This window comes from Ursus arctos, unplaced genomic scaffold (assembly GCF_023065955.2).
Source record: "Ursus arctos isolate Adak ecotype North America unplaced genomic scaffold, UrsArc2.0 scaffold_17, whole genome shotgun sequence".
In the NCBI taxonomy this organism is placed as follows: Eukaryota; Metazoa; Chordata; class Mammalia; order Carnivora; family Ursidae; genus Ursus; species Ursus arctos.
In genome coordinates, this window is record NW_026622841.1 from 39,063,575 (window position 1) to 39,080,067 (window position 16,493).

Consider the following 16,493-nt stretch of genomic DNA (forward strand, 5'->3'; position numbering starts at 1 on the left):
TAAGTGAGAGCCAAAGAAGATTAGCGATCATAGATCATAGGTGAATGGAAATTTCTGCCCTGGGCTTTTGTTTGCAGTGATGAAAAATAGTTTAGGGTATTTGAGGGGAAAAACCCTCTTCTGTGTCTTTGGCTTTTGAATTGTTTTTAAAGAGCCCCTCTCTGTCCCAACAGACTCAAAGACCTTCAGAAGCAACACATGGTTTTCTGCCTTCCCGAAGCTTCCCTCACTCTTGTCTGTTATCATTTCTTTCTTTTTTTTTTTTTTAAGATTTTATTTATTTATTTGACAGAGATAGAGACAGCCAGCGAGAGAGGGAACACAAGCAGGAGGAATGGGAGAGGAAGAAGCAGGCTCCCAGTTGAGGAGCCTGACGTGGGGCTCAATCCCATAACGCCGGGATCACGCCCTGAGCTGAAGGCAGATGCTTAACCCCTGTGCCACCCAGGCGCCCCGTCTGTTATCATTTCTTTAGCTACATGTCTGATGATGGAGAAGGCATGAGATAGATCGTCCAGCGGGACATATTACATACGTGCTCGCTCCCTTAGCTTACTCCTCTATAAAATGGGAGAAAATAATAAGATGTATCTCTACGATCGCTGCGAGAAAATCAGACAATAGTAGGAGAAATGCTTAGTTAGCCTAGTAATAGACCAGTACATACCTCGTACTATTCTTATTACTACACCGTTATCCCATGTCAGTGTCTCTGTGGGGCCCCCGAGTAGGATTATTCCAAAGTGAAACACACATTTATTTTCTCTTAAAGACTGCCTGCAGTTACAATTTTTGACCAGAGTGAGCACCACTGAGCGACGAAGGGCCTCGCACGTCTGAAAGCTTTACCTTGCAGGGTGTGCACGGAGCTGCACGCCTATGAACTCCATCCACCCTTGGTTGCTTGTCTGAAAAGTGGGCCATTCAGCCTCCTGTAGCTGATGCACGTGGACAGCAAGGGCTGTGCAGTGGTCAAGATCCGTCCCAGGTTCCCTCGTATCCTTGCAATTACTGAAAGTAACTTAGGAGCATCTCTGTCCTGTCACTGTAAAGTGCCTCCTTAATCCAGCGTGTTACTGCATAGAACTAACTGCCTTGTATTTATTTATTTATTTAAATCTTTAAGATTAAAAAAAATTTTTTTTACATAGAATTGACTTTTAATGAACTCTACCAGTAACCTACTATTTTCAATTTTTACACGATAATCAGCCCTGTGATGGACATCCTTATACATACATCTTGTCATAATTGTAAGATTATCTCTTGAGGTAAAATTTTAGAAGCTGAGCTGCAGAACCTGATTACTTTCTGCTGGGTTGTTAGAAGTATCATAGGACGCATCTGGTAACACAGCTTCTTCATCTCCCATTGCCAGGGCCATGTGAGAGTTGGGGAAGGATCTGGAGAATTTGTTTGCCTCTATGTTCAGGAAGAAAACTAATTTTAACTTTCTGATTTTTAGTTATACCAAATATTATTGGAGAAAGAGAGAGAATATTCTTTTTAATCATTATCTCTCTTCATTTCCGTTTCATCCTTACTTTTGACTGTGAACTGGGTAGATAGATTGCTAAACCATCTTTCTAATTTTTAAGACTAAATCCTGCACTAGTAACAACCTAGTGGATTGCACTACCCTTCCTGAGAATATTCCAGGTTGTGTGGGAATTTTATTTCTCTTCATTTGCAAGGGAAGCTCCTGGATAGACAAGCTCATCCCTTGGAAAGGCAAGAATCCCCAGCTATCTCTTTAACCACCGATTTAGCGGTTCTCAAAGAAATCTGAAGAATGCTTTGTTTGTGTGCCTTTTTCCTTCGGCATTCACTTCTAACTAAATGCCCCTTCCCAGCGTCTCCATTTCAATTCTCAGAGAGAGGAATGAACTGGACCAGGTATTCACCATCATTCTGTTGTGGGCAGATCTTCGAACATGTCTGTCTCTCGGGCTTCAAGGCAGCCTATAGATGGCTACTCTTGGGTCCAGCATCCCTCTCTCTAATCAGTTTGTGTGTGTGTGTGCGTGTGTGTGTGTGTGTGTGTGTGTTGTCCTAGTCCATTGGGGCTGCTGTAACAGATACCATAGACAGGGTGACTTATAAACAACAGAAATTTAGTTCTCACAGTTCTGGAGCCTGGCCAAGTCCAAGATCAAGGTGCTGCCAGATTCAGGGTCTGGTCAGGACCTGCTTCCTGCTTGACAGGCACTGTGTCTTCACATGGTGAAGGGACAAAGAGCTCTCTGGGGTCTCTTTTGTAAGGGCACCAATCCCATTTATGAGTGCTTTACCCTCGTAATGCCCGCACCTCCTAACACCCTCACATTGAAGGTTAGCCGTCAACCCGTGAATTGTGGGGGTCCCATTCAGTCTGCAGCAGGTGTGCATTGCTTGGAGAGGAAGGACCCGTGATGCTCTGGCTGTCTGTGTGTGGCATTAGCAGTCAGTGGACCTGTATGGCTGCTCTTACTCAGGATCATCAAACTGAGGTGGGGGGAGGATTTGGTAAAAAGGAGCTCCTGATGATATCTAAGCATTTACCCTATGATGAAGGAATTGCAATCCTAGTTATCTGCCCACGGGGAATAGAAATACGTGGCCACAAAGACTTGAATAAGAATGTTCCTATAGCTTTATTCTTGATGACGCGGAATCGTAAAACAGCCTCCGTGTCTATCAAGATGCAAATGGATAAGCAGCTTTGGCGTCTTTATTCTGTAGAACACTAATGCCGATGAAAAGAAATGCATCACTGATACTACACAGGTGAATCTCAAAAACATTAGGCTGAGTGAAAGAAGACCTATTGGGGCGCCTGGGTGGCTCAGTCGTTAGACGTCTGCCTTCGGCTCAGGGCGTGATCCCGGCGTCCTGAGATTGAGCCCCACATCAGGCTCCTCCACTATGAGCCTGCTTCTTCCTCTCCCACTCCCCTGCTTGTGTTCCTTCTCTCACTGGCTGTCTGTGTCAAATAAATAAATAAAATCTTAAAAAAAAAAAAAAAGCCCTATCCCAAAGGGCACACACTAGATGACTCCATTTACGTGAAGTTCTAGAAGAGGCAAAACAAAATAATACAAATATAATAAAAAATTTGTTGCCTCTAGGGGGCGGGAGTGGGGACTGAGGCATTAGTATTTTCTGGCGTGATAGTAATGTCTACGTCTTGAAAGGGGTTTGGGTGACACAGGTGTATGTGCTTGTCAGAACTTAGCAAATGTGCACTTAAAATTGGTGCATTTCATTGCATGCAATTTTTTCTAGGAGAAAAAATGTAAACAAATCCTGAGCTCTAGTTAAAATATATGGACATGACATATTTAGAGCGAAGTCTAATTATGGCTATTATGTCATTTGAAATTCATAAAAAATAAGATGGATTGGTGGATGGATAGAGAAATAGGTAGACAGATATGTGATAAAGCAAGAATGGTAAAATGTTTAATGGTGAAATCTAGGTGATGGAATGTGGGTATTCATTAAAATTCTTTCAAATTTGCTGTGAGTGTGAAAAGTTTCCTAATAGTATTTTGGGAAAAATTCCTCACCGTGCAAAATATACCATTCAATTAATTTCAATACTACTTAGTTTAATTTAAGGGCAACTCAACAACAAATGATAATAATTGAGCATCTGCCATAATATAATATATGTTATATTATATACTGAGGATACAAGAATAAATACAGACTAAGTTCTTGGCTCAGAAAGCTTACAATTTCCTAAGGGAGACCAAAGTAAATCAAACTCTCATGGGAAAAACCGTATGTCAACTGTTTTCTGGAATAGTCTAATTTCAAATACTTTTATTATATTTAAGTGTTAGGGGATTCGTTAAGTAAATGGCCAATGTTACTTTGATTGCTTAACTTTTTTTAAAGATTTGATTTGATTTATTCGACAGAGATAGAGACAGCCAGTGAGAGAGGGAACACAAGCAGGGGGAGTGGGAGAGGAAGAACCAGGCTCATAGCAGAGGAGCCTGATGTGGGGCTCGATCCCATAACGCCAGGATCACGCCCTGAGCCGAAGGCAGACGCTTAACCGCTGTGCCACCCAGGTGCCCCTTGATTGCTTAACTTAGCAAGACTTTTTAAATAAATAAAAATCACAAATCAGAGGAAAAAATCTCTTGTCAAATGCTGTATTCTAATTTTGTTTAGTACAACCTTTTTTTTTTATGTGTGTGCCATAACTGTATCCTACTTCTCTGTTGGTTCTGTGACCTTATTGACATAACATTTAAAATTAATGGGGAGCCTGGGTGGCTCAGTTGGTTGAGCATTGGACTCTTGGTTTCGGATCAGGTCATGACCTCAGGGTCATGGGATCCAGCCCCACCTCAGGCTCTGTGCTCAGCAGGGAGTGTGCTTGATATTCTCTCCCCCTCCCTCCACCCTCCTCTTCCCACCCTACCCCCTACCACTCTCTGGCTCTCTCTCTCAAATAAATAGATAAATCTTTAAAAGAAAACATGCAAGAATAGAGGCACTGAGAATACCTAGAAAATGCAATGGAAGTCAGGGAAAAAAAGAAGTTAATATTTAACATTCACATGGATTGGAATAATCAATTTCCCCACCCTCTTCCTTTGATATCTTGCATCTGCAGCCCATCTTCCTCTATAGCCCGAGGGCTCTTTGATCACACGATTGTCTTGCTCGGAAATCTTCCACGGGCTCTCTAGTGCATAATGCAGTCTAACAGCCTTAGCCTGTGGTCTGTACCTGCCTTTTCACCAGACTTCTGCTGGGCCCACTACATGTCGTTTTCCAGACACTAGCCACCCTCACTGGTGTGACGTGAACCTCTGATCCGGCTGAGCCCTGTTTATGTATCTTCATTTTTCATGAAAAGTCCATCTCTCTAAGAAGGGCTCTTAGTTAAATTCCACCCCAACCTCACAGAACAATTAATCTCTCTAAGCAGTCTTGGAATTTTCTATCTTTGATGGCTTGTCTGCTGCGGGTTGTCTTGATTTTCAGAAGAGGATGTTTGTAACTACCACCTGCACTACTGTGTGGGCCCTTGGAGGACAAGGGCTGGGCCTTACGCATCTTTCATGAACTTAAGAGTCACTAAACAGAGCTCAGCACATAGTGAGAATTGAACAAGTGTTGTTTAATTGAATCTCAACATTTATTCTTAAAATTAACCCACACCAGGCTGAGTGTATTATTTGTAAATGCATTGGCCAGGAACACTTCCTCCAAAATGCAGCCCCCCCCCCTTTTTAAGATTGATTTATTTGAGAGAAAGCAAGAACTCAAGCACATGAGTGAGCGAGTGTGGAGCGGCAGAGGGAGAGAGAGAATCTCAAGCAGACTCCCTGCTGAGCTCGCAGCTGGTCCGAGGGGCTCCATCTCACGACCCTGAGATGGTGACCTTCGCTGAAACCAAGAGTTTCGGATGCTGCACTGAGTGAGTCACCCAGGCATGCCTGAAGTGCGGCCTTTCTAATAGAACCAAAGGCTCATGATGGACCTTCAGCTAGACATTTTGTATTTCACCACCGAAGGAGCCATATGGGTTCTATTAGGCTTCTGTAAGTCTGGGCCAAGCTTTCCAGGCAGTCCTGAAACAGACCACATTTTATCTGGGAGGAGCATAGTTAGCAAAGGCAGGTATTGGCCTTTGTGAGTTTGCACTGCTTATCAACTTATTAAATTGCTTAATTCTTTTTCTTCTAAGAGGTGACGCTGATCGACTTTGCTCCTTTTGCTGCGTGCATAGTGCCATCTTGTGGCCCTGGAGCATATAACACTCATTTACTCCAAAAGCGAAAGAGACAATGGCTTTTGAATGTGGACAGGCTTAGATAATTGGGCTTCTGTTATTCATCTGTTTCTGTAGCCAGAGGACCTTCAGGTGGAGAAACATGGGATTTATGATAGGTGAATGTGCACGTAGTTTACGGCTAAGCCAACTCAACATGGACTTTATCTAGCAGGAGTATATTTAGAAGCATTCATGAAGTTTGTATTTCTTGCACTTCCTCACTTCCTTCATAGGGTTTCCCCAAGGGGTGTTTTCCCCTCCTTAACCAGGTTTTTGTCCTTTGAGAGAGAGCCCTGTAAAACTGGGGCCACAGCACCAGGCGTTCTTGGAGGGGTAGGGAGTGACAAATCTCCAGCCAGGTTCACCTCGAGAGGGTTGTAAAACCAAACTTTCTTCTAGAGGAAGCAGCAGATGAGAGGAGGTGGGATGTGTGGGTTTCACCCTAATGTTGGCCTTGGGTAAAAGGGCAGAATAATAACACAAATAATACACGGAGTAAAATCTCTGACAGTCCAAGTTATCAGCCCATAGAAAGAAATTCTGGAAGAAACGTAAGAGTCCTTGAGCCATTGCGAAGAGTTCCCGCTACGCACTAAAATATAGTTCTCTTCACACCAAAACCCCTCAAACCTTTCTCAGAGTCCACCGATTAAGACTTTACGATGAGAACTTGGGTTTGTGATGCAGCCAATTAGAGGTTGAAAATTAAACGAAGGATGGACAGGTGGGACGCTGACATCATCACACACAGGCTTAGGAAATCCGTTTTGAAAACCTCGTTGGATTTTCAAAGTTCACAATTGTCTTGTTTGGGTGAATCACGAGGAGACAAAGATCAAAAGGGCCCATTCCTGCCTTCAGTGATCTCAGTTTCTAGGGGCAGGGACATATGAAGCAAAGATAAGACACATGAAGCAATTAGAGTGATATAGGAAACCATGTGCTTTTTCTTCTTTCATCTGTATTGTGCCTTTTCCCAAAAAAGTCCATGTAATTCAACAAAATATTTTGGTAAAATAACGCTTTCAAAGGAAAAATTGGAGCAAAACAAAGAAGGGGTTGAGCGCAGGCAGTACATCTTCTGAGAAAAATAATTAAATAGCCTCACTGCTAAGTTTCCTAAGCCACCTGACCATTAAGCAAACGACAATTGAAGAAATTTAAAATATCGATAATTTCTGCTTGTTAGGGTAGATAGGGGGCTATACTAGTGGTTTATTATAAAGTAAGCAAATATTAAACCAATTCCACAAAATGTATGAATATTTATGAGCAGACAGGCACAAACACAGTCATATAACCAGATTTGGTAGCTCAGGGCACGTCCACTCATTTCACCAACGAAAAATCACTTCTCTCCCTTATGTTAATTAGCAAACCCTCTGACGGTGGATTTTAATAATGATATTCGAAGGGCTAAGTAACCACCCCTGGAATTTCAATTTGTGATTAAGATTCTTCGAACGCCGCTAGTGTTAAGTGGGATAAATTAGAAATAATTTGGGCACAGGCTTATCACATACCTGCTACTGAAATATTTTGAAATGAATTTCATGGACATGATAACTGAAGTCCTAATGAAGAAGCAGATCAATATAATTTATTTTAAGGTCTTTGTATCCACATTTTTAACTAGGAGGAAAGACAGAGAAAGAATAATTTGTACTGACTTAAATTTAGAATATAAAAGAAAACCAGGAAAGGCCACTGTGCTATGTATAGAAGCCTCACAAGTAAGTAAGAAAAAAAAAATTAATCCTTAGAATGAGTTACGAGGGAAAGGATCATTATGTTTCCCGTAGCTTATTGGAGTCATTGGTGGTGCACGTACTGCAGATATCCGAGGAAACCGAACAGCAGTGTAAAGCACGTGGCCAGGGCCCCCGAGCTGCGCATGTTAGCTGCTGTCAACAGTACTTAGGTCCATGGCGGATGTGTTTTTGCTTTGATTACCTTTGAAATCTCTCTAAAGGCTCAATAAATACTCTGCAGTCTCCTCATTTGGGCTGCTTTCACCCCAGGTTTCAACTTTATTACTGTGACAAGCAATTTTTATTAATAATTAACCCAATAGTGGGATGAAGAAATTCATGCCTTTCATGGGAAAAAATAATACAGCTTTTCCAGTGAAGCCTGGTTTGCTCACCAGGTCTGACCGGCTGAGTTGTGTTCCCTCAAAATTCATATGTTGAAATCCTATCCACCAGTACCTCGGGATGTGACTCGATTTGGAGATAAGGTCTTTACAGAGGTAATGAAGTTAGATAGAGGTCATCAGGATGGGTCCTAATTCAATCTGACTGGTGTCCTTATTAGAAGGGGAAGTTTGGACATAGATATAGATAGAGGAAAGACCTGCGAAAACACAGGGAGAAGACTGCCATCAACAAGCCAAGGAACGAGGCCTTGGAAGACACAGACCCAGACGACACCCTGATCTTGGACTCCTAGCCTCCAGAATTGTGAGAAAATAAATGTTTGTAGGTTAAGTCCCCCAGTCTGTGGGACTTCATTATGGTAGCCCAAGCAGACTAATGCAACAGGACTTTTACTGTGTCCCTGAGTGTCCCAGGGGGAAGCAGATGGACGTGAGGGGAGTTTAAGGGGTCACATACACACAGTGAGGCAGGTGAAGAGAACCACAAGGCATAGTCCAGGGCCCTACACTGACACAATCGAGGAGGGAGCCATCACCACCAACAGGCCTCAAGGAGCAAGGAGAGGGAGTGGGTCCTGGAACTCAGAAAAGGAGTTTCTGTACAGAGAGAGATGCCAGACAGGTGTTGGCAGAGGGAGAGAGGGGAAAACGTGCCCTGACCTTGTATTTCTCTTTCTGGCCATTCTCCAGCCAATGCTTCCCACTGACCACACCCAACTCGTAGCCAGAGGTCAAGGATGCCTGCCGAAGCATCCAGAAAGGACAAGCTCCTGGGTCTCAGAGCAAGGTGTAAAAGAAGCGTAGAGAGTGGACATAAAGAGGCAAATGGGAAAATGTCCAGCCAGGGGCGTATCTGGATTTTTAATAGAAGCACACCTTCCTCATCTCATTGTCTCTACTCGGCTCTCGGGTTGGTGGACGTTCTGTAAGCTGTAGAATGATGAGTCCATTTCCATTCACTAATGGACTTGATACAGGTTTTAGGATATTCGTGCCAATAATGTACCACAGCCAATAGGGCGGGGGTATGGAGGAAGGTGGAGGGGACAGGAGGCAACAGTTGAAGGTCAGAGATCTAGTGACGTAGCAAGATCCACAAAATGAAAGTCCAAGGTTGATGCACGTTGTCTGTGAAGTAGTAGAAGAGTTGAAGGTGGACTCTGATAAAGAGACATACTGTAATTTCTAGAGCTCTGCTGCCCAAAAAACCTTTCCACAGCAATACAAATGGTCTAAATTTGTGCAATTGGTAGCCACTTGGCACATGGAGCATAGCCCCAAAGTGTGAGAGTAAGAACAAATCTAAGAAAGAAAATTTAAATTTTTCTTGGTACAAAAAGGGAGACACTTGCCCTCCCTTTTCTCTTCCTCAGAGCATTTACTTTAGAAAACTTGTCATTGCTAATTCTTTCTCTGCCCTTTTCAGATACTGCCGACATCTTCTTAAAACTCAACGATCTTTTTGTCAGCCTTACAAGCAGCAATGTCTTTCTCTAAGACCTGGGAGTCACCCCTTTGAGCATCAAGGATGAGACCATCAAGGAAGACAGCACCTCTCTCTTCTCCATGAGCGTCTCGGCAACACAATGGCCACCTTAACTGCCAGGCGAATTTAAGATGCATCGTGTATGACCAACGGTGCCGGCAAGTGTTGCTTGAGGACAAGTCCTCATTGTGTTGTGAACATGCATGCAATGGGTTGTGTCCGCTGGGCTATACAGAGAAGTGAGATTCCTGTCTTTGCAATTTCTTTATGGGTTGCCCGTGATGCACATCTCATTCTGGCATAATGCTTATTCAGTAATGAAACTGTCTTCTTTCTCTTCTACTCTTGTGCAGAGCTTTTTTTTTGGGTTGGCAGGAGATTTTTTTAATTGTATTTCCTCAAGAGCCACCAGTAAAAAAAGGTCAGTAGAGGAACTACGGTGGAATCCTAGAGCACCCAACACACAAAGGAAGGCAGGAAAGGAGCAGAGAAATGAAAAACAAACAGACGGGACCAAGAGAAAACAAACACCAAGATGGCAGGCTTAAGTTCATCAAAGAATAACTGCTTCAAGGAGACTAACCTCCTCCCCCCCATTCAAAGTCAGGAAGTGTTACAATGGATAAGAAAGCAAGACCCATCTCTATAGGTATAAGAAATACACTATAAATATAAAGTTGAGAGTAAAAACGTCCAAGATATAAACCATGCAAACACTAAGCGTAATAAAGCCAATGTGGCCATATTAACGTTAGGCAAAGCAGATTTCAAAGCAAAGAATATAATCAGAGACAAAGAGAGGTATTCCAGAACGATAAAAGGGTCAATTCTTTGACACAATAATGTTAAATATATTTGTACCCATTAAGACAGGCCTAACAAGTTTCAAGATACAGGTAGCAAAGCTAGAAACAATTAAACGTGGAGTAGGCAGGGCCACAATCAGCTGGAGATTTTAATATCCCTCTCTCAGCAGTTAATAGAAACAGTAGACCGAAAAAATCAATGATGATGAAGAGGACTTGAACTCCACTAAAAGAGTGAAGCCAAGGGATTTTGGTATGCTAAAGAGGTAAGATTTAATTACCTTAACACTGTCTTTGGAAGCACCTCATTTCTAGGTGTTACTTGCTAAGTAACATCTTGCCGTAGACATGGCTGTGGTGGTGATTGGAATACGGTCTGTATAGATCAACCAAAAATTGCTCCCATGTGCCACTTGGGGTGGGAGCCCTGAGGTCACAGAAATACCACCCGGTCTCTATGCTTGAGGATGTCTTGATGTGCCAGTGTTGTGAAATGTTTATTAACGTGACATTATAGTATAGGCAGAAACTCTGATCTTTTCTCTCATAAACTATAACAAGCAACTAAAGCAGCTTCTTGACCGTGATGGAATGATTTCGTCACTTTGGGTCAGATGCGCAAACTTTCTTTAGCAGAACACAATGGCCTCCTCCAATGCTACTTTGTGGGCACAGAGCAAACTCCAGTCCCTTAGGAACAAGGTTGCCAGACTTGACAAAGAGAAATATGGAGGCCCCAGCTAAATTTGAATTTCAGATAAACAACAGAGAATTTTTACTATGGGACATATTTATACTAAAATACATCTGAAATTAAAATTTAAGCAGGCCTTCTGGAAAGGATGCTTTTCCAAGGATGTAAGCAGTTCTAATTCAAATACCAAAGTCAAACAAACGTCTGCTTTCAGGGAGCTTCTCTGCTCTGATGCAAAACTATAGTCCTTGTAAAATATCGGAGCGATAAAAAGATTATGGAAAAGGGTCACTCTAAAGGGCATCTTTTTATTTAAATATTTTATGATGATGCACATACAAATATAATCCCCCAAGGGACAAAAGTAAAACCTAATACAAATCACCATTTCAGGTACAAAAAACCATTTAGAAAATGTGATTATGCTACATACAAAGAGACAGGTTAGGTTTGCCGGGTCTGTCCAAGGAGGACGGTTAAGACCACGTTTGGAGTTTTCGAGTACGCAGGTCACCTTCACATTTCACACAATAGTGAAATTCCTGTTGCATACATGGCAAAATATCACTACTAAGTATATAATGGAGAAAAAACAACAAATATTACTGAGGAGAGAGTAAAAAGTCTGGATCATGAGACTGACCTTCACCTTGATCACACGCTTATGATATTTAAAAATATTTGCCTTTTGCCCGTATACAGTCAGTAGGGGCAAAACATATCAATCTTTTGGATAACATAATTCAGGTAAAAAACACGTCTAAAAAACGCATTTTTAAAGACTCATTTCCCTAGCAAAATACCTTGAAAAATAAAAAAATTACAGTCTTTAAAATTTATGAAAATTTTTTTGTTGTGGGAAATATTCACATAAACTTTACTGATATGCTTCGAAACTTTAAATGCACCATCTTTTTAAGGAGCAATGAAAGTGTAATCTACTGAGAAGCCAAAATACCCAAATAACTTTTCAAAATGAAAGGCAAGGATGTTGTACAATTTCAGGCCAATTGTTCAATTGAATAATATTTACTATTTCATATTCACATTGTAAGTTAGGACTGGCCAGCCCGTGACTTTGAGATGTAGAATAAAATCATAGTTTCAAACTCACAAATACTGATAGTATAGGGTTTTTCCTATTTTTTGCAATTGTATATTTGTTTCTAAAATTTGTTTGATGCCACAAATATTTGGCACTTGTCTTATGTACTGAAGGTATATAGCAGTGAAACAGGCAAGTTCTTATCACAGTGGAGAATCCAGGCGAGTGGTTAATTTAGCTGTACAAAATTAGAAGATAATGTATCCTGAGTTCGTAAAAATAGTATATTATTCTAAAAAGTAAAGTGATTTTATATTTATGAATTTTGCCCTGGATTATGCAACTGAATTTGAAGTGTTCATTATTTTCATGATTTTGGGGAGACAAAGGGAAGCAATAATGCTATTTTTACGTTCATACAACACACATGCACAGAGACCTACAAGGTGTGTTCTTTACTGTGTCAATGCCCCAAAATTCAATCATCCTAAGAAAGATTAAAAGGCCAGGCTTCTAGTCTTAAGGAAAACAGTCGTCCAGACTGCGCACGTAGTTTTGGAGCAATGAGGTGTTGATAATCTGCTAGGTGCTGTCAAGTATGGGGTCTAGACGGCAACGTTCAAGGTGAACGCAGGAAGCCAAGAGGCCCAGTTGGCTTCACGGGTGGCTGGGCTGGACGGCTGATGCCCTGGCTACTGTGTCCATTTGGTAAACTCTTAGAAGTAGGACTGACTCTATTTAACTTGCTTTGTGAATATCGTTTGGCCGTAACTCGCTAAAAGGCACTTAAGACACAGCACCGTCCTTATGCCCTCAGCAAACCCTGGAGCATTTCTGAAGTCCGCTCCAGGAGGCCGGGGCAGCGAGGCTGGTTGTGTACTAGTGACTGAGAAGAGTTTTAAGCCCAATGTGTGTGTCTCTTCAGTCTACAGGCTCATCAAAAGACAGGCCCGTTGAAGACATGAAATGGGACTCCGGGTCGGACTGTGGAGGGTTCCGCTTTAGGAGTAAGAATGCTGCACAATGCTGTGCTTGGAGATTCTGGTGGAGGAGGTGGTCTGGGCAGAATTAGAACGACCAGACTCCTCTAAACTGAAATTTGGCAGGGGGCCACGGACTGCGGCTCCAGAAACCTCCGTCTTTCTGGCCATCACAGAGGTTTCGGCAGGAAATTGGTAACTGGAGGCAGGGGTCCGCGCTCTTTCTGTCACTATCACCTTCTGTCCCACTGCCGCAGCGGGAACGGCCAGAGCGGGCTGCAGCCCCGAGCTGGGGGCCAGGAAGCGCTCTCTCTCCCTCACCATAACGTAATGCGCATCTGGGAGATGCTGAGAGCCTTCCAGAGGACCAGGGAGGCCCCTGTTAGGCTGTATGATTCTCTCGGTAACCAGGACGCCACTGTCGTTAGCATAATGCTGATCTCCCAAGGGAGGGGCGGGCGCATACACCCGCTCCGTCACAATGAGGGCCTGTGACTGGCCAGGACCCAGGATCACAGTGCTTGGTGGCACCGTGGGGCCTGTGGCATAGGACGTTTCTGTCACTACAACGTTACCAGAAGCCAATGGGTCAGGGAGCAGCGTCGCTACCTTCTGACTCTGCCTAGAAGATACAGAGCTTTCGGTGACTATTTCCTGAGTTACTTTCTCTGCATTTGCTTCATGCAAAGGCTTTGGAACTTGAAAGCTACTATCAGAGAAGTGGGCATGCTCCGAATGAATCCTAGTTTGCTCACTGAATGAATGTGAAGCTGCCTTCGTACTTGACTCTCCCACAGGTTTTTGCCTCTGCTCAATTTCCCCATCCATATCTATTTTTTGACCCGAGCAAATCTCAGCTAGTGTCCTGAATTTAAACCCTAAATCATCTAGAAAGCGATCATCGAGTTCTCCTTCAATAAAACTGCAGCAGCCAATGGAACCATGGAGAGATGCGGTGTCTTCCTGAGAATAAACCAGAAGGCAATCTTTGCCTATGTGAATGTCATCTTCGTCAGTGTAAGAGGCAGCTTTCTAAAATGGAAATAAAACATAGAGGCATAGAATTAGTGACACAACTTCACTTAAGAATAAGACTATATTTCTGCCCCAAATGCATAACCTGAGTCTACTTATTAAGAAAACATCAGAGAAACACAAACGCAAGGACATCCTACATCACGGCTGGCCTGTATTCTTAAAAAAAATATTCATATTGTGAAAGATAAGACAGGCAGGACTCTGGGTTGGGTCTTGGGTGGGAAAAACAGTGGCTACAAAAGACATTATTGTGATAATTGGCAAAACTGAAATATGGAATATGGCACTGTTAAATCTCTAAATTTGTTTACTGTCTTAGGTTAAGAAAATGTACACGTGTGTGTGTATGAGAGAGAGAGAGGGACAGAGGGAGGGAGAGATTAAGAAAGCAAATAGCAAATACGGCAAAGGGTTAATAACTGGGCAATCTGGGTGAAGAATACACAGGAGTTCAAAATTTCTATCATTCTTGGAAAGTTTCTGGTAAGTGTGAAATGGTTTCTGAATAAAAAAATTGCTCACATACACACACAACCAAGTCTGATTGGCGCAGGATTCGAGTGGAGAGGGAGAACTATTGAAATGGAACTAACAGGGCACCCCAGAGTGCAGCTTGGCAGTGAGGCAGAAAGGGCACACCGTCTTCCCGTGAAGCTAGCAGGTGGGCAGATGGTCTGAAAGAAAGCAGGGGGGTAGGAGACAGGAAGGGGAAAAGCACTCCGGTAATTGGCTATCATGTAGAGAGGGGACCGAAATAAACTGGCCTCCTTAGAAGCCCATCCCTTCACTCGTCTCAAGTATCCTTCGGACGCCCAGCACTCTGACCCTGCCCATCCCTGTGTGGGCCACACCGGCCTTCTTCTCAAGAAAGGCACCCAGCCCTGCTTCTAATTCCTCATTCCACGTACGAGCTTTCTGACTGCATCCCATCATCTTTCCTGCAACTCTCCTCCTGATTTTTTCTGAACCACCTCAATAGTGAAGCCAAGTAGACAAAATTTAAATGGACATAATAGATGTGATTTTTAGATCACGTATTCTCTCTGCTCCTCGTGGGCTCATCCCTATCAAGTCTGCTCCGACAGAGGAACTGTACTTTCTGACCCACTGACATCTGGCTTGGTCATGTGACTCGCTCTAACCAATGAAATGCGAGCACAAAAAGGCAGCTGTTTGAGGAGTCCGTCCTTGCCTGGTTCTGCCTGGCTCTGTTCCCCTTTCTCGGAAGACCGCACCTGCCCAGTCCAATCTGCTCTCTCCGAGTGCATCTTAGAATGAAGGCAACATGGAGGAGAGCAGAGTTGTGTCATCTGACAAAAACAAGAATGTGAGAAATAAGCTTCTGCAAGAAGTAAGATTGTGTGTCATTCGTTATCATTACATAATGGAGCTGACTTAATGGGCCACATCTGTCTTTCCTCACAGCCTATAAGCATTCTCTTAAAAAACGACAAAGTCCTATTTAGAGCCAAGGCAATAATTACCCGAATAATCACACCTTCACATGTCACTGTGCCCCCGCCCCGGCACCTACAAAAACCAACCCTTACCTCAGTGAAATAATTTCTTAAGAACTCTTCGTTGACTGCAACAGCAGCTGCTCGAGCTCCGGCCAGGTCTCTGGAAGACCCTGTGACTTTTGTGATCTTTGTCATTCCAGCGCCTATGTTGGCTCCTGTTGTCCCTGTCACTTCGGTGACTCCACCAGAAATCAGGCTTCTGTGTTCTTCCCATCTGCCATCCACCGCAGCCATCTCATGCTGGCCTCTGATGAGGGCAGACCTACTTTCTTTCGTGGTTTCCTTGGTCGTTACACCGCCCACTCTGGTGTCTACCGCCACACACTCTCCATGATCTGCTGTCACAGGCAAAGGCACCACCTGTGAGAGCAGATACAGTTGGGAAGTGAGAAGGATGGAGGGTCAGTACAGGTGGTTCAAGGATCTAAGCTAAGCGGGCAGGTGCAGGGAAGAAGCTATTTCCACAGAGTCAAGTTAGGAAAAATATTTTGGGTTGAATAACTTGTATCTGAGTCTTCTGAAGATCTCCATTCCACCTTCTTGTTTTGTTAGTGGATTATTACTCTATTGGCACCACTGGCATTTCAACTTTCCTCTAGGGTTTAATGCCTCCTTCTATAGTTATTAAATATATATATATAATTCCACCCCCCCACCCCAGCTAGACACATGGCTGCTCCAAATAAAGACCATCTTTCTAGGCCTCCACTGCTACTCAGAATAGCTACCTGACTAAGCTCTGGTTAATGTGATCTCAAGCAGAAATGGGGTAGGCAACTTTTTGGGAAGTGTTCTTTAAGAACATTTCTCGCAATCTGCTTTTTTGGAATGTGGGGACAGCAGCTAGTGTCTGGAGCGTGAAGACAGCACGGGAAGGGAACTCAACCATGGAGGAACAACAAGGAAGGAGGAGCTGTGACCATGTTGGAGAGGAACCATCACGCTGGTCCTTGACTGCCCACATTCATATTGCTGAGTTCTCTGACA

At 43.2% G+C, this 16,493-nt stretch overlaps 1 protein-coding gene across 1 annotated transcript in view; it reads right to left on the minus strand.

Moving 5' to 3' along the window:
• Positions 1-11,211: 11,211 nt before the first annotated feature.
• The window catches only part of DSG2 (desmoglein 2), a 47,428-nt gene continuing 42,146 nt past the window's right edge, over positions 11,212-16,493 (minus strand). The window contains exons 14-15 of the mRNA XM_026496147.4: positions 15,537-15,866; positions 11,212-13,980 (exon numbers count right to left, since the gene is read on the minus strand). Coding sequence (XP_026351932.2) covers positions 12,970-13,980; positions 15,537-15,866 — 1,341 coding nt within the window. The 3' untranslated portion in view covers positions 11,212-12,969. The remainder of the gene's footprint in view (positions 13,981-15,536; positions 15,867-16,493) is intronic.